This window comes from Ursus americanus, chromosome 5 (genome assembly GCF_024610735.1).
Source record: "Ursus americanus isolate L20-20 chromosome 5, mUrsAme1.1.p, whole genome shotgun sequence".
NCBI lineage: Eukaryota > Metazoa > Chordata > Mammalia > Carnivora > Ursidae > Ursus > Ursus americanus.
In genome coordinates this window covers 33,025,878-33,048,312 of record NC_142131.1, presented here as the reverse complement: position 1 = coordinate 33,048,312, position 22,435 = coordinate 33,025,878, and the positions used below count along the sequence as shown (strand labels likewise).

The window sequence follows — 22,435 nt, the reverse complement described above, 5'->3', positions numbered from 1 at the left end:
ACTTCCTCTCTAGAGAATATTTTTTTGAAGATTTTATTTATTTGTCAGAGAAAGAGAGAGAACACAAGTAGGGTGAGTGGCAGGTTGAGGGAGAAGTAGGCTCCCCGCTGAGCAAGGAGCCCAATGTGGGACTCGATCCCAGGACCCCAGGATCCTGACCTGAGCTGAAGGCAGATGCTTAACTGACCAAGCCACCCAGGTGCTCCCTTCCCAGAGAATTTTATCCTGATGTAGTGTTTTTACGCAAGAGCATTTCTTATTAATCGCCTTATCATATTTCTTCGAGATGCATATATTTTGCTTTGCAAGAAAATATACACATACATAACTTTTTTTAGTTTCCCATAACCATAAATATTAAAATGATTTTGGGTTGGATCATCAGTACCATTATTATTAGCACTAATTGATCAGATATGAATATATTTAAAATATTGATAATCATTAAATACAAAAGCAAACTCTTATTAGAAATAATAGCTCCACCTTGAACCTGACAGAGTTTGGGGGAGGGGTTTGTGCTGTAAGAAGTGTGGGAAAGTAGTCCAGAGGGAAAGAATTTGAACTATATGTAAAAAGGCCCTATTGTGGCCCCAGAGGACCATGGACTGGGGGAGGTGGTAACACCGTGGGGTAAGATGAGCTCAGAGCCATTAGGGAGCCTCCTGCTTGGATCCCTCTCAGCATTATCATGTCTGGGTTAACTGGGCATAACTAGACAAAGTAGGACAGGGTCAACACGTTAGTGCGGAGTAAGCGAACTACAGCGGGCAGGACAACTCTGGCTGCCTCTATTTTTGTGTGACTCATGAACTAAGCATGATTTTTATACTTTACATGGTTGAAAAAATTTTAAAGAAGAGTACTTTGGGACACGTGAAAATTGTATGACATTCAAGTTTCAGTGTCCATAAGTAAAGTTTTATGGGAACATAGCCACGCTCATGTGTTTATGTATTATTTGTGTCTAAGACTGCTTTCCCGCATGGACAGCGAACTGAGCAGTTGCAATATAGACCAACTGTCCTGAAAGACTAAATTACTTATTATCTGGCTCTTTTTTTTTTTTTTAAGATTTTATTTATTTATTTGACAGAGAGAGCCAGAGAGAGGGAACACAAGCAGGGGGAATGGGAGAGGAAGAAGCAGGCTCCCAGCAGAGCAGCCTGATGTGGGGCTCTATCCCATAACGCCAGGATCACACCCTGAGTCGAAGGCAGACGCCTAACAACTGAGCCACCCAAGCACCCCTATCTGGCTCTCAACAGAATCTGTTTACCAACTATATTTCAATCTTCTGAAGGGTAACAGAATTTGACACCCCAAAATTTGACACCCACTTTGGCATATCGGTTATTTTGAACTGTATACACTTGAAAAACAGCAATGCAGAAAGAGGTTTTCTGTGAACTCCTGTTATCAGCCTGAAGTCAGGTTCTCCAAAGGAATTCAATTGTCATAAAGCCCCTCCCTGGGGGTCTCATCAACCAGGGAAGATCAACTCTTATCACAGGAGAATGGGCTGGAAGTTGACACAGAAGTTGATACCACACCCAGACTTTGTCACAAATTATTATATCTTCCCTCTGTTCTTCCTCTGTTCTGTTCATCTTTCCTAATAATCACTTATTCTCCTTACGAGGTCACCGTCCTTCATATTGTTTCCCTATTAAGATGGTATTAAGCCTGAATTCTAGGCCACCTTGGGGAGTTACTCATTTTCTCGTAGGTATCTCCCAGGTATACATGGTTATCCATGTTAGTAAGCTTCTGTTTCTCTCCGGTTAATTTGTCTCTTATGAAAAGGTTTCAGCTGAGAATTCAGAAGGGTAGAGGGAAAATTTTATCTTTCCTCTCCTATACCTTGGTGATGGATAGAGGTGGTTCTATTTAGGCCTTTGGCAGGAAGTATCGAGAACCCTCAAGAAAAAGCTCACCATAAGGGAGGGGAGCCTGGAATGGTGACATGGGTCCAATAAAAGGAAAACTGGCTTTGGCACGGCAGGAGGCTATGACTCGAAGCTGCCCTGACTAGGCCTAGATGCCATTATGCTCTGGGAGTCAAGCCCTTGAAAGAAAATTAAAGAGCTGTAAGCCGGGGACCCTGAGCCAGGGGCATGAGGGGCGGCGCACACTTGGCCAGGTTTGTTTCCCCCTGAAGAACCACGCTGGCCAGGCAGGGACCGGGCCCATCAGTGGTGCCGCGGGCACAGAGGGCAGGGCTCACTAGGCTTTGGGCCATCTGGCGAAACAGGCGTGTGGAAAGCGAGTCTAGGAGCAAAACGAGGTTGCGAGGTTGCGTTGCCAGGCACAGCTGAGGGCCCTTCCGTTTGGGGGACACTGATGTATGCAGATAGCGGTGGGCTCTGGGGTGGTGTCTTTCACCAGCAGCACGCGGCCGCGGAGGCACCGGCTGAGAAAGGGGAGCGAAAGCGGCATTGCCAGGCGCGGGGATGAGAAGACACCGGCTTGCACAGTTAGGGAATCGGAAAGAGGGCCACGGGACGGACAGGCCACAGAATCTACGCGGCACAAGAGAGACGGGAAGAGAGGAGAGCGCCGCCCGCAGCAAGCCGGGTCCGGTGGGAGCGACGCACAGCGCAGCCGCAACGGCGGGCTGGACACACGCGAGGAAGGAGACGCTCCGGCGCCTGCTGTCGCAGGGGGCGCTGCTTCACAGCATCACGGCTCCAGCGTGAGCCGGCGGGAGGTGTCCGCGGAAGTGGACCGGCGCAGAAGGTCTGTCTGGACTTCGCCTGGGTCATCCCTGCGAGGTCGAAGGCACTCGGGATGAAGGCAGGATTTGAAATGGGAGAGACCTGGGCGCCAGGTGCCCGAACCTGTGCGGGCCGGTGGGAGGGGGAGGTCCGGGATCGCAGCAACAACAAGGGCGAGGGTGACACAGTGGTGTGGACGGCAAAGGATCGAGGAGAAGGGGTCTCAAAAGGATCATCAACCACACTTGTGGCAAGTGCCCTGAATGAAAAATGCCAGGGACTCTGAAAATCACCAGGCGGTGTGCGGAGCCGGGGCTGATGCAGATTTGGGGGCTCTCCGGAGAAATGACTTTTAATTGGAGAATTAAAAAATGAAGGGGAGTTTGTTAGCTTGCCCACGAGTGACTCAAAACTGACGTGGAAAAAGAGCCACAGCTACCTCCCATCGGCCGCGAAAAAGGATGCTGTGGGCGGAGCTTCGGACTTCCTTAGGAGAGGGGACAAGCATGGTGCAAGCTAGGGTCGGAGCTGCTCACCCCCTCTTTGCATGCGTCAAATGGGGAACAATCCTTATGCCATTGGCTTGTTATGCAGTGCAAGAGAGTAAGAGGTGCGTCACTATAAACACAGAGCATGCTTTATGTAGGAGTTAGCAATTATTATTGAGGAGAAATTATTTTTTCCAGAATGGCATCCAAGCACAAATTACAGCAGGTCTTTCTCTGTGTATTCATTCAATCCTTTCAATAACCCTGTGAGACAGGTTCACAAGGAAAAAAACCCATAGGGCAGTTTTCTTTTCTTTCTTTCTGAATCAACACCACCTCCAGCCCTGGCTTTACCTGCATTCTGTGGCTGTGACAAGGGGCCTTTTGTTAAAATCTGGGGCATTTAGGAGGTGGCTTCCTGCCAAGCTGCCTTTTAAATGATCGGATGCCCAGCTCTCAGGTGTTCACATTCTTACTGCTTCAGTTTTCAGGCCAGCAGTTGCTATGGGAGAAGCCAAGGGTTCAATTGTGTCCGTGAGGGGACCACCTGGGAAGGCTGCACCCTGCCTGCCGGGGCCCCGCTGGGCACCGGGGTCCCCACAGACAGCACCTCAGCAGTCAGATGGCCCCCTCCCGGGGGTCTGGGTTGGGCTATTCTGAGAGCCATCTCCAAGTGTCTCAGACAAGTGTCCACATCAGACCCTAAAACAGCTAAGTCACCTGTATGCATAATAGCAAAGGGATTCCACCCTGTCCCCTATACATTACCGACAAGCTATTGGAGCGAGACAGGAAGGACAGCCAACCTTTTCTTTTTTCTTTCCTTTTCTCACTTATTTTCAGATTTACTTCACCTGGCTCTATTTTCGGAGCACTGTAATCTGAATTGACTCCTTTTTGGAATCATCAGTGGCAAGCAGGAAGTGGAGGGCCAGAACCAAGGGTGTAGTGCTGGGGCTGAAATGTGCAGGTGGATCGAGGAGAGGCTGGCAGGTGGAACCCCAGACCCAGGCTACCCACTGGCTGGGGAACAGCCTGCAGGGTCCCTCCAGGGCTGGGGGCAGTGGTGGAGTAAGGGCAGACAACACTGGGTGACCATCTGGACAGCTGGCTTTTGACATCATGGGGCACACACCTTTGAGGACTCCCAGGAATTACTGGGGAGTGTGCTGGAGTAGAGCTGGCACCGGCTCAGACCATCGCAAGTGAGCAAGACAAGTCAGCATGGCTCACTTTGCTCTCAGGGAGCCTCCTCATCTCCCTCCTCACCCCTCCCTTTACCTGCTCCACAGATGGGTCAGCTCAGCCTTGCTGAAGACTGTGGGCCAGGGAGGAGCCACAGATGGAAGACGAGACCAGCTGCACAAACATTGACTGGTGGCTCGTCGTGTCCCAGAAATTTATTCTTCAAGACATCCTTTGAGGTAGGTCTGCTTATTCCCATATTACAGGCGAGGATACTGAGGCACAGAAAATGTGTTCACCTGCCCAAAGGCACCCAGCTACTAGGTGGCAAAGCCAGGATCTAAACTGAGGTCCATTTATGCCCTTTTTATATACTGGGGAGAAATACTTTGCTCTTTGCAACCCAGTCAGTGCATTGATGGAGGCAATGCAAACTGCCAGAAGACTGTGACATTTCCAGAAAACTCTTGCTGTCCCTGTGCTGTTCTCTCTTCCAGCCAGCAGCCGCCACTGTCGAAATGCACCCCGCCCCCCGGCAATGTGGAGGCCTCTGCCAAGACCATGGCAAATCCTCACTCACTCTCTCTGAAACAACTCCTCGCATTCCATAGCCCTGGCTCCAGCTCGCCGCACGCAAGCACAGCTGTTATCACCCGTGCGAAATCAGCAGTACCGTTCCAGGCAATAAAATGACTGCGAAACACCAGTTTCTGCACTGGGGGTCAGCTAAGGGGCCAAATATAAACCGTCCACTCAAGCCTGCCAAGTCAGTCAGTCCCACCCACCATACCTCTCAGGCCTGGCCCAAGTCCAACACAGGGGTGTGGAGGAAGAGAATGGCCCAGAAACCTTGGCCTCCCTTGACTGCAGCAGCCTTTGCAGGGGTGGGCAGCTGGATGGCACCCACCTAGGTTCTGAGCTGGGAACACCGGCTGAACTATGGACCCACGACCCAGCACTCAGAGCAAATTCCTGTACCCCAGCGTCAGCAGAGTACAGAGCAGCAGAAGCCCCCGCACCAGAAGAAACTCATTCCTGGCCATACTGGCCGCCCCCTGCCCCCTGAAAACGTCAGAAATCCCCGCATCGGAGAGCACCAGACTGCCCACTGCTTTGTGTCTGCTTGGTGCCCTCCGCAGCACCGACCGCGGGCGTAGCCACATATGCATGTGTAAACTCTTCCCAATGAGGGGCCCTGCCTCCTTGATTCTGTAATGATCAGACCTAACGGAGCACGGCAAAGTATTCCTCCCAGAATTCCCTAACTCCAGGCCTGGATATCCCATTGCCTACTCACCTTCTCCACTCGGATGGAGAAATGGACATCTCAAAGTTAACATGCCCAGAAGCTTCCCTCTCAAACTTGTCCTGCCTTCCTTCTCCCCATCCTGGGCAATACCAGAACCATCCTTCCAGTTCCTCAGGCCAAAAACCTTCAAATCAAAACCCACATCCTGTCCAAGGACTCTCTCTTCGAGATATATACAGGGTCCCACTGCTTTCTCACCTCCAAACACAAGCCACAGCCATTTCTCTCCTGGGTTATTATAACGGTCTCCTGAATGTCTCTCTTACACCCTTCCCCCTCCTCAGACTAGTCTCACCTGGAAGCCACTGTTGCCTTAAAAAGAATAAGTCAGATCACACCATACTCAGCTAAAAAAACTCTCCAAAGGCTCCTCATCTCACTCAGAGTACTTACAATGGCCCATGAAGCTCTACACAATCGGGTACACATGGCCACACATACACACACACACACACACACACACACACACACACACACCCCTTTCCTCTCTGACCTCCTCTCCTGTTCCTTATCCCCTTGCTCACCCTGGCGTCTTGTTCTTCCTTGAATATGCCATCCCTGGTTCTGCCTCAGGGCCTTTGCACTTGCTATCTCCTTTGCCTGAAAGGCCCTTCCCTTCTTCACCAAAATATCACTATAGTTCTCTGTGATAGTTTTACAACGTGCTCACCAGTTCTTTGATAGTCTCCCCCTTCAGGAGGTGGAGCCTAATTTCCCTCCTCTTGACTTAGTGGCGCAACTCTAAGGAACAGAATACAGCAGAGCAAAGGTGTGGGATTTCAGGGACTACGTCATAAAAGGCCCTGCGTCTTCCCCCTCATTTGCTCTCTTGGATCACTCCCTCTAGGGGAAGTCAGCTTCCATGTCATGAGGACAATCAGATGGCTCTGTGCAGAGGTCTACACGGTACGAAAGCGAAAGCGAGGCCTCCTGCCCAGAGCCGCAGGAGGGAGCAACCGTGGAGGCAGACCCGCCAACTCCAGACAGGCCTTCAGGGGATGCGACCCCAGCCATCAGCTGGACTCCAGCCTCATGAGAGATCCGGGGCCACAACTACCTGGCTAAGCTGCTCTGAAACTCCTGACCCTCAGAAACTGAGAGATAATAAACCTTTGCTGCTTTAAGCTTCCAAGCTTGGGGGTCATTTGTTATGCAGTCATAGATGATCAATACACTTGCTTCCCCATCCCCTTCAAGTTTCTGCTGCAGTGTCCCCTCCTGACAGACGCCTTCCTTAACCAGCCTCCTGGGTGCAGAATCTCCCCAGCCACCTACCACCTTCTAATTCCCTGTATCATTTCCGTGTTTCGTTCGTTGTCCTTCTCCTTTTCCTTAGTATAGAGGTTCCACGAGGGCAAAGGATTCTGGGTCTGTTTATTGGCCTGCGGTCAGCACTCAGTAAACATTTGCTGAATGAATAAATGAATGCGTGCCACAGCTTCACGGCCCCTACCCACTTCCTGAATTCAAGATTCACCCCCCCCTTTTATTTTTTTTTTGAGATTTTATTTATTTGTTTGTCAGAGAGAGCGAGCACAAGCAGGGGGAGTGGCAGGCTGAGGGAGAAGTAGGCTCCCCACTGAGCAAGGAGTCCCTTGTGGGACTTGATCCCAGGACCTGGGATCGTGACCTGGGCCGAAGGCAGACGCTTAACTGACTGAGCCACGCAGGTGCCCCAAGATTCGTTCATTTTAAAAAGCCTGTTCTGATGCTATTTTTCTAGGGGTTCTGTCTGGTCTTCTCTTTTTTCACGACCCGACAGGCTGGAAAAGGCCACCTGGTATTAGAGAGGAAGGAGGTCACCCAGCCTCTCTCCTCAAAATAAGTCTGCCACCAAGATGAGCACTTGGAAGGCGGGTGGCTTTGTCTTTCATACTTGACCGACGATCGGTTTCCAAGGATTTTAATTTAGGCAAACAGGCTCCACAAGACAAACAGTCCAAGCAGCCGGCATCCCGAGCGGAGGCTAATCTGATCGTCCTTGGTGTCTGTACGTTCAAGGCCGTCACGTGTGGCCAGCCCTCAGTCATGTGGCACCGGAGGGCAGCTGTATCAACAGTCCCCTTGCAGGTCCGCACACGACGCGGCCAGAGATCGAGTTTCAGATACAGAAGAAGGAAAAGCATGAGGGCCCGTGGAGATGGAAACCCTCTTGTACAAGGAAGGGCTGTGTAGGGAGAACACATTCTGTGTACTGGGCCTGTGTTCTTAGAAAGCTTGGTGTCGGCTGCTATTGTGCAATCAGGCTCTTGCTTATCTGCCTGCTAGCTAGGTGTACTTTGAGGCCTCTCTACCCCGGGATATACTGACACTTTGACCAGGAGAGCTCCACCCCAGACGCAGAGAGCCACAATGTCCTTGGGATACAGCGTCTATATTGTTATAATAATTAAAAACCCACGTAATCAGGCTGCCTGGGTGGCTCTGTCAGTTAAGCATCTGGCTCTTGGTTTCGGCTCAGGTCACGATCTCAGGGTCGTGAGATAGAGCCCTATGTGGTGCCTGCTTAAGATTCTCTCTCTCCCTCTCCCCCTCCCCTGCTCTCATGCATTTTCTCTCACTATCTCTGAAAAAAAAAAAAGCCACAATAAAAAGCCGTTTTCTGAGTTCATGGCATTGTGCATCCTCTGGGTGACAGGTGTATCTAGGAGGAACAGTCGGTACATCTGGTTCGGGCCCAGGCTCCATGTTAATCACCTGCAGAGGTCAGTTTTTGCCTTTGGGCTTTGGTTCCCTCAACTGAAAACTGACTGGCTTAGAGCCCCCCATCCTCTTCTGGCTCCCCCCTTCTCTGAGTTGCTGGGAACACACACGAAAGAATCATAGGCTGTAGGTAAAATGGGGAACACAGAAGCTGACACAGAGACAAGGATGTCAGTATTATTCAGATAGTAATAAACAGCAGTATTTAGTTAGGGCAGAGATTGTCCGAGGCCACGGCACTCTGGCTGTGAAAAAGGCCACATCCAGCCACTGGGACAAGTGCCCCCAGCAAATTGCAACCCTGGAACATGTCCAAGATACCTCCCTCCTGAAGCCTCATCTCACCCAGCCAGCCAGCCAGCCAGCCAGGGCTCAGAGTCCAGGGAACCAGCCTTCCCCCTTTGCCTCCCTCTGACCCCTTCTTTGAGAGTCTCCCTTGCACCCCTGGTAATTGGCTAAGCCCATCTCACTCTTTACCGTTAGGGAGACCTACGGAACTACTTGCTGTATTAGATATGCAAAGTGTTCACACTTTAAAAAGCTGAAAGCAACTGGCATGAACTCGTGACCGGTTTCAGGCAAAGCTGACAGCAAGCCGGGAGAAGTGGCGGGATGGGTAAGTCCCCAGGGCTTCACCGCGCAGCTGTACTTGGGCTGAGCCCTTGACTCACCTTCCACGGCGCCCTGACCTCTGGGGTGGAAACTGGCATAGTTGGGTCCGTGTCACGTGTTACAGGGCAGGTTACAAATAGCACGGGGATTGGCAAACCCATCCCGAAACTCCTGGTTCAAGGGCAGGGAAAGTTACCACTTTAATTCCTCCCTACCATTAACAATCGAGAACCGGAAGAGGGGTTCTATGGCAAAGAGCGTACGTGTGAGTGTGGAAGGGACAGAGCTGACCTGCCAAGGGCCTGCTTCAGTCTTCCAGCTAGGACCTCATGCCTGAACGGCTCAGGTACGGAGGACCCTTGCCTTCCATTCTAAAACAAGCACACGTTTCAGTGACCTGGTGTCTTCATAACGCGTTCGCGGTCGGGGAGCTGGCCGCCAGGGACTCGCTCCAGTGACCGCCGTCAAGGTCTCCGGAGCGGCAGGAGGGCCACCCGCCACTCGGAAGACCGGTTCCAGACGGCGTCGTGGCCGAAAGCGCCGCCGCAGGAACGCGGGGATCCATCCTGCCTGGACCACGGCCACATCGGCAAGGGGGCCAGGCTCTTCCCCAGCTTCGATTCTGGGCCCTGAGCGCCCAAAGGATCCGGGTCCCATCCTGCTGCCTGGATCTCGGCCCGCGCGGCGCGCAGCTCCGGCAGCCAAGAGGAGAACCTCAACTCGCCGCCCCCTGCCTCCTACGGCTGCGGCCGGTGGCGGGGGTACCCATCTTCCCCGGATTCCTCGCGCTCACGGTCACGGGCGAAGCGGTCCAGTCTGCCAGCTTTGGGCTCCGAGGCCACCCCTTGTCGGCCACCGCCGCGCCGGGCGCGCCTCCGGCCCCGCAGGGCAGCACCTGGTGGCGGCCAGCTCCCGCCGGTCAGCCCTGCCCAGCCGTGCCCCCAGCCGCCGCGCCCTCTCTGGGACCGCCTCCTTCTGTAAATACAGTGGCGGCCCGCCCTCCGCGCCGGGACGCGCAGGTGGGAGCGTGCGGTGCGGGCCGCCACAGGGAGGCCGCGCCCAGCCGGGTGCCCACGGCCAGCGCCGGCCCGCGGAGCGCGGACCCCGAGGCGGCGCCAAGCTCCCGGGACGCGCCCAGGCGCAGGCAGCGCGCACGCAGGACGAAGGCTCAGGTGAGAGCTGCGGTCCCCGCGCTTCTCCGCACTCCCGCTCGGGCGCGGCTCTTTCGCGGCCACGTCTTGGTGCGGGGAGCGGCGCGGGCGCTGAGGACCCTGAGCTGAATCTGCGGGGGTGGGAGCCGCAAGCCCAGCCGCTCGCGCTCCCTGAAACCGGGGAAAGGATTCCCTATAAAAGACTTTTGGCTGTCTTTACCTCGATCCCCAAACGCAGCAGAGCCTTGGGCATGGTGAGATGCTGCTGATTTGGAAATGGACTTTGGAAAACAGTGGTGGAGAGGTGGATTTGGCTTTGGGGAAATTAAATGTAGGTTAGTATTTGGAAAAGGTCTAATTTTCTGTTAGTGTAGATGTCTTTGTGTACGTTCGTGAATGCATGTAGGAGACAGACTTGACCACCCACATGCAATTATGGTTGAGGGATTAATACATATGGCAGGTGTTTAGTCCACTTGTCCATAGATAAGAGCTACAGATCCAGTTTTAGGCTTCTTTTTACTCTACTAGTATTTGGGGAATTCGCCTTAAGACATCTGAAGCCTGGTGACGCTTCAGAATTGAAGGTACCAGGAATTCAATGAATTCCTAATAGGACTTTGTAACAGAGAATCACCCTTATCTCTGGAACCAGCAAAAGAGATTACATGATTCAGATTTCTGTTTTATAAATTGGTGCAATATTTTCTTTAAGCGTTTTTCTCAGCTTATTCCAGCTTCATAAATATAGTTTGTCCAGGTTTAAAATGGAAGCTATTTCCCCCCTAGATTTCCTTCTTTCTCCAACTTCCTTCTGATTCTATTGCACTTTTTCCTGGAAAAGTACTTCCTAGTATAAGACCAGCTATTTGTTTACTTAAACTGACCCTCCTTGGACATGACTTGGGTTTGTCAGGACCGCCTGGCTTTACAGCTTCAATCTTGAGCTCCTTCATGTGATCATGGATACAAATGGCACAAAATATTTTTAGTTCTTTCCTTGAGCAAGTAAAAATGGTCTTCACACTTCGGTTGTCTTTTCCAGTGCCCCAACTTGAAGGGTCCTGGTAAAATATCCCACTCATGAGAGTCAGACAAGATAACTAAAATAATACAGTCAATCTGCATACAGTAGACAACTATTAACAACTGATTCAGGTACACTTAATATATGGTAATATCAGCACAGGGCTTGGGTGATCTTGTGGGAGGTGCTTTCCCACTTGATCTCGCAGTCTTCCTTCAAAGCCAAGTTCTGTTATTTTTCGTGCTTTGTAACTGGTGATTTTATCAGCTGCTTATTTTTAACTGAGCCTAAACCTTTTTGTGGAAGTGAGAGGCACCTTGGAGGAGGGTTCATGAGAGGCCGCCTGCACACCTGGGAGACAAGGCTCTGCCTGACCTGCTGTGCCAGACTCCCCTGGGTCACCCTGGCCCAGTCAGCCGGGGCCGGGGGTTCCAGGCCCGGGCAGCCCCAGTGCTTGTGTGAGAACTCAAGAATCACATTTTGACAGAGTTAACTTAAAATCCCCCCAACTCACTGTGTTCCTGAACTGCCTTCCCCTTCAATGGAAACGACTGAACTTGGGCCTCCTGCAGGTGTCCGAGCCTTAGAAGAAAGCAGGGGAATGGAAAGTTGCCACAGTCTAAAATAGGAAATGGAAAGTTAGTTACTGAATGAAAATTTATCGACTCGGAAATGCTCAGAGCAGCTGTGATGAAATATGGAATGTCTGTAAATCAGAAATAATTCCAGTAGTTCTTCCCTTACTCACCACTGTTTTGGGGGGGGGGGTTGTTTAGTTTTGTTTTGTTTTGTTTTGTTGCCCCCGGGGAACACTCATAACAGGAAAAGCCACACCCAGTTACTTCTCTTGTATGGGTTTTGTTTTTTTAAAGATCCTCTTAGGTATATGGTAATTGCATTTCCTCTTCTTGAATATCTTCATAAAATTACATATTCAGGAGTTTCTGAATGCCAGTGCTTCTGACTCATAAACCAGCTCATTGTTTCACAGTGTATCACTTGCATCAAGTTCTGTTCCCTATGATTTCATCCTGGTGTGATTTCTAAAATGGCCGGGGCGGGTCAGGAACACCTGTGCCCACTTTAATTTGGTGTTTGGTTGTATTTTCAGAGCTGTTGAAACCACTGGAGGGAAGGAAACTCATCCTGCCCGATTCTGGGGAAGGGGCCTCTTCCGGCCATGTCTCCTGTAGCTGCTGCTGAGCCAGACGGGGTCCAGCGGGACAGGCGTGTCAGCAAGCTCATTTTCTTCCTTTTTGTCTTTGGTGCCATCCTGTTGTGTGTGGGAGTCCTGCTCTCCATCTTTGGGTTCCAGGCATGCCAGTACAAAATCTTCCCAGACTGCAGCATGGTGCTGAAGGTCGCGGGGCCCGCCTGTGCCGCGGTGGGGCTCGGGGCTGTGATCCTGGCCCGCTCTCGGGCACGACTTCAGCTCCGAGAGGGGCGCCTGCGGGGCAGTCAGGCGGACCCTGACCGAGCCTTCATCTGTGGAGAGAGCCGCCAGTTTGCCCAGTGTCTGATCTTCGGGTTTCTGTTCTTGACAAGTGGCATGCTCATCAGCATACTGGGCATTTGGGTCCCTGGATGCGGCTCAGACTGGGCGCAGGAACCACTGAATGAGACAGACACGGCCGACGTGGAGCCCCAGATCTGTGGATTCCTGTCCCTGCAGATCATGGGGCCCTTGATTGTGCTCATGGGACTGTGTTTCTTTGTGGTTGCCCATGTTAAGAGAAACAACTTGAATGAGGGCCAGGATGCCTCTGAAAGTGAAGACAGACCGATGCAGAGCACGGAGCCCGTCCAGGTCACTGTAGGTATGTGGCTGTCGTTGGTGGGCACGCTCACATCACAGTGGCTGTGGCATCAGGGCTTCGCTGGGCTGTCCTCGGGTCTGGCCTAGATTCTCTCTTTTCTCTGTCCCTCTTACACATACACGCACGCATGTGCACACATGCACAGCACGGCTGTTGTGCTAAGCCCTGTAAGAATCCTTGTGCACATCATCTCCTTCCAGCAATTCCTTACAATTGAGCAAAAGCTTTGGGACGTTAAGTCATGACCTTGACTGAGGTCACAGAGAAAATGAAGAGGAAAGTGAGTGAAAGTGCTAGTATAGCCTGGGAGCCTTCTGTCGCGTTAGAGACCCGCCCAGTGACTTGAAAGCTAGGGCACTTTGCGTTGGACATGCAGATTCTCATCCCTGGTGGTCACTGGCTGGCTGGCTGTCCTCCGTAAGTCCTTAACCCCTTCTGGCCTGAGTTTATGTATCTAGAAAATGAGCATCGCATTGCTAAGATTCCTTCCAGCACTAACATTCTAGGATTCTGACTGCCCCCAAGTCCGTGGATCTTCTGTGTTTTGGGGGTTGGGGGCTTTCCACACTGTTTCCCACGTTGTTCTCCATTTTCTGTAACTTTAACCTTGGCATCACGGTGGAGGCAAAGTTTGGAAATAGTGGCACAGATAATGATGAAACGTGCTGAGAAATGTCTTTTGCATTCTCTGGGTTCTGCAGAAGAGATGGATTACTATTTCCTGGAGTCAGCCCCCTCCAGCACAACATCAGGAGCTTTGGCCTCAGTTTCACACAACCAAGGAGAAACCCCATTGCTGCTCATTTTTGAAAGTCACTTTTTTTTTTTCAATCTTCTACTTTTGAAAGGGTAAAGCTCTGAAGCCACGGCCATGACACCTAAAAGGCCAGGCATAGAGCATTATGGGGCAGAAACCATGGGGGGAAACAGAAGAGGAATGTGGTGAATGAGATGTTTCTCATGTTTGGGGCTGTCTGCTGCAGGAAGCGCTACTCACTGGGGCAATTCCCTGGACTGCCAGCCTTGCATGGCACCGGCCTTGGCGGCAAGGGCAGACGGATTTACAGACCAATCCTGGAGCCGTGGTTGAAACTCCCAGGCTACTATTTGTGTATTTATATATTTATGGTGACCACACTGATATTAGTTATATATTAATAACAGCTAACACAGATATGGGCCTACTTCAAGGCCCTTCAAGGGCCTACTCTGTCAAATTTGTTCACACCTACGACAACCCAATGAGGGAGATACTCTTAGTATCCCCTTGTGAGTGATGAAGAAACTGAGGCACAAGGATATCACATATCTTGCCAAGGTCATAGACGAGCAAGTAGCAGAGCCAGGCTCCAAACCCAAGCAGGGGGCACGCATCGACTATGGCCCCCACAGAGCACCGGGGAGGGCCTCTGGGCACATGGCTATAATTCTGTTTCTGCTGGTTTCATCCTCCCCCAAGTGTTGAGGGTAGCTGTTACAGGACGAAAGGGCTTACCCTATGTTATAGACGTGCTCAGTCCTTTTGGGGAACACAGCGGGGACAAGTTAATACACTCATTTGACGCTCTCCTCTCTCCTGATGGCTGGAATTGGGGGGCAGCAGAAAGCAGGGCTGCTGGTGCTGGGACATAGTGACTTGGGGGGGGGGTTCTCCTCCTGATGTTGGCACTCCATCCTCCATCGTGTAAAATCTTTTCTGTTTAACCCTTTAAGTTCCATCAAACCTGTGAAAGTCTGGCAGCCTAACCCCTTGTTTTTCTCTCCTTTAGAAATCGTGCCTTTTAGCCTAATTGATAAGAATCTAGACACTGTCTATCAATGGTCAATTCTGCCTTATGAGGGTTGGGGTGATGAGAGGCAGTTCTTGGCTAAGTTCCAGAATTCAGCTGTTCCCAGAATGGAATCCCCTCCTCCCCAAATGCGTGATATCCCTACTGTGGGCACACTCAGTGCTGGGTCCTGGACACACAAGCAGAGGCATGAGACAGCTCTCCCTTGAGGGATGTCTGCTGTCAACTCAGAGGGCATCAAGTCCTGCAGGACACAGTGAAAAGGAAACCCAGGGGGGATGGGACTGCTTTCAGGGAGAGCAGGTTGCAAGGCTCGGGAGGGCGGGGAACTGATGGGCAGAGGCCTCACAAGGCTCAGAGACAGCTGGTGACTCGGAGCACTTCCTTGTTTGCCTTGGAGAGGTGACTGGCCTGCTCTAGAGGCTTATTCCCCGCTCCTTTGTTCTACACTGTGTCATTAAAGTAAACAATAGACCTTACTTCCTCTAACCTACCAATACCTGTGAAAAAAACTAAATGAGAAGCCCAAGATAACCATTAGATGTTATCAGGTTTAGGTGAGCGGTGTATACCTTAAGCTCTCGTGGCCATGTGCTTGTAGAAGGAGAGAAAGAGCTCACACATTTTTGGAAGGGCTACGTCCCCTACTGAGGCAGCGAGGAGATGGGCTGCCAGCTGGGAGGGTTCCATCAGACATGCCAATCCGTGCCACTTGCTGGCAGCGGCTTGTGCAGAAAGCACCCTTGCAGGCGTGTTGCTGCTGCGAGCGTTGGCTCCGTGACCAGCACTGTTGTAACCACCACTTGCGCCTCCAGTCCTCCTGCCTGACCTCTGAGGCAGGTATGGTTACGGATGGCCTGCGATTCACCGATGTGGCGGCTGAGGCCTGTGGGGTCAAATCACTCGCCCAGGGCCACGCTGGGTTGGTGATTGGCAAATGGCACCCTGGTAGCGCTAAAGAATCCTGTGCTTTACCTAGACGAGCGTCATGCTGCCGGGACAAACGGCTTGCCTCCCCGCAGTGAATTACAGTCCTCTCTCCTTCATTCTTCCCCAGATGTCAATTGGTGCTGCCAGCTTATCCGAGGCTGCCGTCAAACCATTATGGAGTGGTGCTGCCACATGTCTAGAATATTCTGGGCAACTCACGTGGTGCCTTGTGTATTGGAATTGGAGGACACATGAGAGTTTGTGTCTGGTGTCTGTTCCTCCTCCCCAAAACATGGGATTATTCTGGAGTGAATTTTTGCAGCAAAAGAAATGCAAAAAGAAAAAAAAGATGAAAACAAAAAACCCAAGCTTTTCTTTGAGGGTGACTTTCTCTTGGGTGAAATGTTGGCAGAGAAATCCCCTGTAAGAGTGTACAGCACAGCTGTGGCAGTAACAGAGACGGGCTGTGGCCTCGCTTGTTGTCATTTGTTCAGAGGCTAAAACCGCACGTAAGGAACAGGCACTTGATCTAACTGCTAAGGGCTGACGACTTAAAATTTCAGGTTGAGAACAAGAAAGGTTTTGCAGGAGGAGGCATTCCAAGGAAGCAGATGCCTCACAGAAATGCTTGAGCTCAGACTTACTAGGAAAATCCTGGCCCACTGTTTGAAAAAAATGTGGTACAGTATGTGTAACATAAAATTTACCATTTTAAGCATTTTTAAGTGGACAGTGACATTAAGTACATTCGCAGAGTTCTGCAGCCATCATCACGATCAAGTTCAAGAAGTTTTTCATCATCAAAGAGAAACTGCCCCCATTAAGCACTCACTTGAATCCCCCCCGCCTCACCCCAGCCCCTGGCAACCTCCGCGCTCCCTCTCTCTGAATTTGATAGGCCCACTTTTAAATTCTGGAGTTAGCATAGGTGTTTTGACCTTTTATATTCATGGGCCAGATATGTAATTAATTTATTTTACTCTTGCTAATGTGCTTGCATTTATTACTCACCTGTCTTCAATGAAAACTTGTGTTTCCTTAGGTGATGCCGTGATCATATTCCCACCTCCCCCACCACCTTACTTTCCCGAGTCTTCAGCTTCCACAGTGACTCCGAGTCCTGGGGCTAATGGTTTGCTTCCAAATGAAAACCCACCTTCGTATTACAGTATTTTTAACTATGGGTAAGACCTTGCATTTGAACTTCAAGAGCGGGCATGTTTAACTTTCTCAGGCCTGTGCCTGAACTCAGGCCAAATTACCTTTAAGGCTGTGGTACAGGAATAAACATTAGAGTGTGAGTAGCTTTTTTGCTGGCATTATGTCAGAATCATTGCCTTAATATTGAGAATACCTTTCGGGAAACGTTGGGCAGCACATACATTAAAAATTACAGAAGTGGTTATGCCGGGTTAAATACAGAGCCTCCTCCAGGCATCTTTATGGAGCCCAGGCAGGGGTGATCCTCAAATGTTTAACACTCTATTAGCCAGACTGAGCACCAGAGCAGGGCTTGGGAGGCCCCCTGCTATGTTAGGTGTTGCACTTTTGATCACAGGGAGCCGTGGGGTTCCTAGGGGACCTCCAGCAGGTACAGAGGGTTTCAGTATCTCACGGAGGTACTCGGATGACTGGCTGATAGCCTGCTCCCTGACCCAACCACGCTGGGCTTCTCCTCTCAATCTGAAGTTGTTCCCTGGGCCTCAGAGCCTTCTCAGATTGAATGAAGAGAAATCTAAGATTCACACCCTCATCCCCCATGCTCCCCGTATGCCACAAATTAAGAGGCATAGCTGGGGTCAGATTAAACAACATAAATCGAAGTGCTTTCCCTTGAGGCAGAGGGATGCAGCTGAAGGCTTCAGAGCCCGCGCCGTGGGTACTAGCCCTGACCGCTACAGCTCACCATGTGGAAAGGCTGGCGGCAGCCTAACCGGCTGGGGGGCTGACTTCTATGGACACTGAGAAGTAGGACCCAAGGGACCTGGAGAGAATGCTGGGGATGGGCGCCACCTTACCTGGTCATTCCTGATTTAAGGCACACGTTCTTCTTGCACTTCAGAGGGTAGTGGGCCAGAGATCCAGACAGAGACGGACATAGGGATTGTCCTGCATGGATGAAGGGGAAGTTAGGTTCTGGACATTTGTGTAATTCTGTTAGTGAATTTTTGTATTCTTTTCTCCAGTGATGAACTTCCCCCAAGCCCTAAATAAATGTCTATTAACTTAAGACAAACTCCTACTTGCTACTACCATGATTTCTGTGTGCCACGGCGTGGCTTTACTTGCATTCTCTCATGTAATTCTCCTGGGTAGCCGAGGTGGCACTCTTATCGTCCCCATTTTACAGATGAGGAGACTGAGCCTTAGTGAGGTGAAATAACTTGCTCCCAGGATCACACAGCTGGGAAGCAGCGGAGTGGTGATTCAGAGGCAGGTTGGCTTGTTGCTAGAGCCCACGCCAGTCACCGGGACGCTTTCTTGCCTCCCTTCACATTTTTGACTTATGGATTTAATTTTCTCTTCGTTTAAGTTTGTCTACCTCACGTTAGTTGTCTCCGAAGACAGAACGGTAGAGAACAGTAACTCTGCGTGTGCATATTCTGTTTGGAGGGCAAGGACATGCTCCTACCTCGTGCCTTCTCAATGACAGGGAAACAGCAATGGGCTGAGACTCTCTTAATGTGACAGTCAGCTCTAAGGAAGGAAGGGCAAGGACTCAAGGTGTATCTGTAAGAAGTAGAACAGGGAAGAAATTATTCCTTACACCCTTGCACATGCTCCTAAACACATAAAATCAAACCTTTGAAAAGAATCTCGTATTTACAGTGCGTTACTATCCCCCTCTCTTCCCTTTCTGTTCTCCCTTCGTTTTAGTAGGACCCCAACTCCTGAGGACCAAGGCGCGGCCTCCGAGAGAGATCGTGAATCTATATATACCATTTCTGGGACTGCTTTGTCCTCTGAGATCTCAGTCACTCCGCATCTCTCCTCTGAACTGCCTCCCAGATATGAAGAAAAAGAAATGGCGGCAAACATAACCTCGTCTCCATCTTCTGAGCCTCCCCCACCGTGAACTGTGGATTCCAGTTCCATTTTCTATAAATTGATCACTATTTTATTTAATTTGTTTTTTTAATAAAAAATACAATGGCATCGGCTCTGTTCTGATTTCCCTGGTATTGCAGCATCAGCATCAGTAGCGAATGTCCTGGATCAAGTGTACTGTGGACCACGGGAGACGCCATGTGCCTCCAGCCTGCCCATAAGCTGGTTCTCTCATTGAGACCTGCTATATTCGAAGTGGTGGGTGAAGAAACAAAGGCTCTGAGAGGCTAATTAACTTATTCCAGGTCACACTGCTTCTAAGTGGTGAGGCTGGGTTCTGAACCCATGCAATGGGTTCTGGAAGTCCTACCCTGTGCTGTTCAAACGCTGACCAGAGGCAGCTGTTCATGTTCAGCCTGATCCATTCTGTTTCCAGTGTTAACTGCTTCCGGGGCAGAGCAACTAGATTACTCTCCTCATTTCTTTATTATTTCTTCTTCCTCTTCTTTTCTTCCCTCTCCCTCCCCCTTCTTCCTCCTCTCCTACTCCCCTTTCTTTCTTTCATTTTGCAAGAAGGTAATTAGGCCTTTTACACTGGGGCAGTTTCAGCACACTGATATCCAGGAACATCCTTACTGTGAAGTGACACTTTCAGAAAAGAGATTTCTTGGGTTCCTGGGATAACTCGATCCCCCTGGAGAGGTTAGGGAAGGAGGTGCCTGTTATAACGTCCTGGTGCCTGACGGCGTGGATCACCAGCTCTTATTTTCGTAAGGCTGCTGATGCACAAAAGCTTCTGCAGAGTTGGTCACCATGGTAAGTATTTAATTCTAGATATAAACCAGAAATAATCGCTAAGTATTAGCAGTTATACCTGGGAGAAACTGACTTTTAGAAAATGAAAATCTGTAGTAACGGCATTGTTGATAACACGTGATGTAGCAAAAATGTGAACTTTTTATGCCTTTGCACAAGCCATAACCCCTATAAAAATCTGTATTACCCAGAAGTTAAGTTCTTAAAAGCAGAACTTAAGGGCGTTAATGCTCCGGTAGTTTGACCAAAGTAATGACTGATTCCATGGGAATTGCCACCACAATAAATCACAGGAAGCAGTCTCTACAAGCCCCACTGAGCTGTCTCTGAATTGGACATTTATTGGATTGAACTGCTCTTAAAATTCTGGGTGTTTTTTTTTTTTTCCCGGAAGGTTAATTATTCACATTTAAAATTAGAACAAAGGGTAGATTATCACTTCCTTCTGTTATTTGTTTAAAATGATTAAACTGAAATTTCTAGGTAGACTGACTTAGTTTTAAACACTTAGTTCCCCTCTATAACCAAGACCTTTCAATGGCTAAAAGCCGGGGTTTGTAACTATTTTACCTTTATATGCTAATAAAATTAAAATGCAATTAGAAATTCTTAGATGTAAGCCTGACCTTCTGGTGAAGGAAGTCTAGCCAACCTCTGTCAGTGCCTGGGGTGTCGAGCAGCTGGAACCTGATGGAGCCGGGCATTGCAAGAGGTTCCCGCATGAAGATGTTTAGTCACAGGTGGCAGAGCTGGGGCAACTCATTTAATATTGGAAGATGCATCCTAGACCTATCAAGGTTCTGGCAAAGGGTGACAGGTTCCGAAAACCTACTGGTGGACTGTTAGTTGATTTTTCCTTCGTATGTGTTAACAGTTTTTTTTAATTGAGGCAAAATTCACATAACATAAACCATTTTAAGATGAACAATTCAGGGGCACTGGGTACATTCACAACGTTCTATAACCACCTCCTCTATCTGATTCCAAAATATTTTCATTATCCCAAAAGAAAGCCCATTAAACAGTCACTCCCCATTGCCTCCTTCCCCTCCCCCTTGGCAACCACCCTTCTGCTCTGTCTCTGTAGATTTCCCTTTTCCAGGGATTTCATGATGTTTTTGAGATTTATCATCATAATACGTATCAGTACTTCCTTGCTTTTTAGAGCGGAGTGATATTCCGTTGCATGGATGGGCCACAGTTTATTCATTTGTCCGTTGGTGGATATCTGGGTTGTGCCCACTTTTGGCTGTTCCGATGAGCGCAGCTATGGACATTCGTGTACAAGCATCTATTGGAGGGGCTGTTCTAATTCTTTTGGTTGTACACCTGGGAATGGAATCGCTGGACCATATGCAAACTTCAAGTTTTTGAGGAAATGAAAACTGTTGCCCACAGAGGTTATATCTTTTTCCATTCCCACAGCAGTGTATGAGAGTTCCGATTCTTCGACAGCCCCACCCACACTTGTTCTTTTGTCATCATCACCATCATCATCACTATAGCAATCCTAGTTAGCATGAAATGGTATCTCATGCTGTTTTTCATTTCCATTTCTCTAGTGACTAAGCACATAGAACATCTTGCCATGTGTGTTACTCGTTTTTGAAGACCTAAACGTTCTCGTCAGTAGCATAGAAAATCTTATTCCCGATTTCCCTCCTGTGGTGCTGGGAGGTGTGATAGCCACCTTATGGAAAACAGTGATGAGCTCTGCAAGTTCAGGTGGGACAACCCACACCAGGTACTGTGTTTCCACACTGCCTGCATGCCATGAGAACTGTTCTTGTGAATTCTTTGTCCTCTCCTGGGGCCATTAAGTGAACTAACTCAATCAACCAATTCTACTGAAATGAAAGCAAATGTTGGACTAGGCAAAGTCCCTTTGCCATTTCTTCAGTTTACAAGCTAAGGAGGAATGTAACAGGCCAAGGGAAGTGTGTTTTCAGAGGATGAGAGCTGAGGGGGAAGCAAGGACGTGGTCATCCAGTTTCCACCTGAGAGGCTGTAGTGGGGTGGGGCGAGGCCTCTGGGACATCCTGGTGTGATGTGACTGTTGGCCTTTGATATGGTTGCTTCGCAGAGTAATGAGGCCAGGCAGGTGGTGGGTGGCCCCAGAAGGGAGGCACCATTCCAGGGCAGGTCATAGGAAAGGAATGGATCTAAAGATAGGAAGGGAACCTCAGAAGGTGGCCTTAGGCAGGCAGAAGACAGACAGTAGTCTGACGGGATCTACGAGGGTCCACAATGATAAGAACCAGTATTAATTGCTGAAAAAGTTAATATCCTGGGTTCCATTCCAGACTGGGCCAATAAATCCAAATCTCCAGGAGAGTAGTGTTTATCATCTGGGAACCTAGGAAACACTGCCTAGGGGGACAATAGAAACTGCAGAGGCAATGCCAGGTAGGCTGGATTATCTGGGATTATGAGCCCCCTGTGACTTCTAGGCCTTCCAGAGAGGCCTGTTTAGACAACCAGCCTGTGCTAAGGGTCCTAAGGGAAGGATGTGGGTTTACCGTCAGCACCTCAGTGTTGATGGGGACTTCACCTCGCCAGTCCAGCCTTCCAGGCAGCTCTGTCAGTGATGCAGGAGACAGCCCCGAAGGTATGGGGAAACCAAGTCAGAGGCCCTTGCCTCCTTCATATGGGGAGTCCTACTGTATTTACAGACTGGGGGACCTTGGACTCATTTATTAGGGAAGGCATGGTTCTATCTTTGCTTCTTTGTGTTGGAAGCCGTCAGGACCGCTGGGTACCTACAGCTGAGAGCATCAATGATGTTTGTCCAAACAAGGCAGAGTGCAGGAAAGTGTTGTTCAGGTTGAAATGGAAAATGCTT

General features: G+C 49.9%; 1 protein-coding gene and 1 long non-coding RNA gene across 6 annotated transcripts in view; one reads left to right on the top strand and one right to left on the bottom strand.

Moving 5' to 3' along the window:
* Window positions 1-8,897: 8,897 nt before the first annotated feature.
* On the top strand, window positions 8,898-18,890 carry TMEM171 (transmembrane protein 171). 5 transcript variants are annotated; one of them, XM_045809826.2, is made up of 4 exons: window positions 8,898-9,018; window positions 12,304-13,009; window positions 16,772-16,913; window positions 18,607-18,890. In XM_045809826.2, the coding sequence occupies exons 2-4, from the start codon at window positions 12,373-12,375 to the stop codon at window positions 18,803-18,805; spliced, it is 978 nt and encodes a 325-aa protein (XP_045665782.2). In that variant the 5' UTR covers window positions 8,898-9,018; window positions 12,304-12,372; the 3' UTR covers window positions 18,806-18,890. The 5 variants fall into 5 exon arrangements, with proteins under 5 accessions (XP_045665782.2, XP_045665781.2, XP_045665785.2 ...); XM_045809825.2 differs by lacking the exon at window positions 8,898-9,018 and adding an exon at window positions 9,089-9,360; XM_045809829.2 differs by lacking the exon at window positions 8,898-9,018 and adding an exon at window positions 10,070-10,186 and having other exon boundaries at window positions 18,610-18,890.
* LOC123800233 (uncharacterized) overlaps window positions 16,912-22,435 on the bottom strand; it is a 24,721-nt gene continuing 19,197 nt past the window's right edge. Inside the window, exons 3-4 of the long non-coding RNA XR_015724474.1 lie at window positions 18,362-18,459; window positions 16,912-17,838 (exon numbers count right to left, since the gene is read on the bottom strand). This is a non-coding gene — a long non-coding RNA (uncharacterized LOC123800233). The remainder of the gene's footprint in view (window positions 17,839-18,361; window positions 18,460-22,435) is intronic.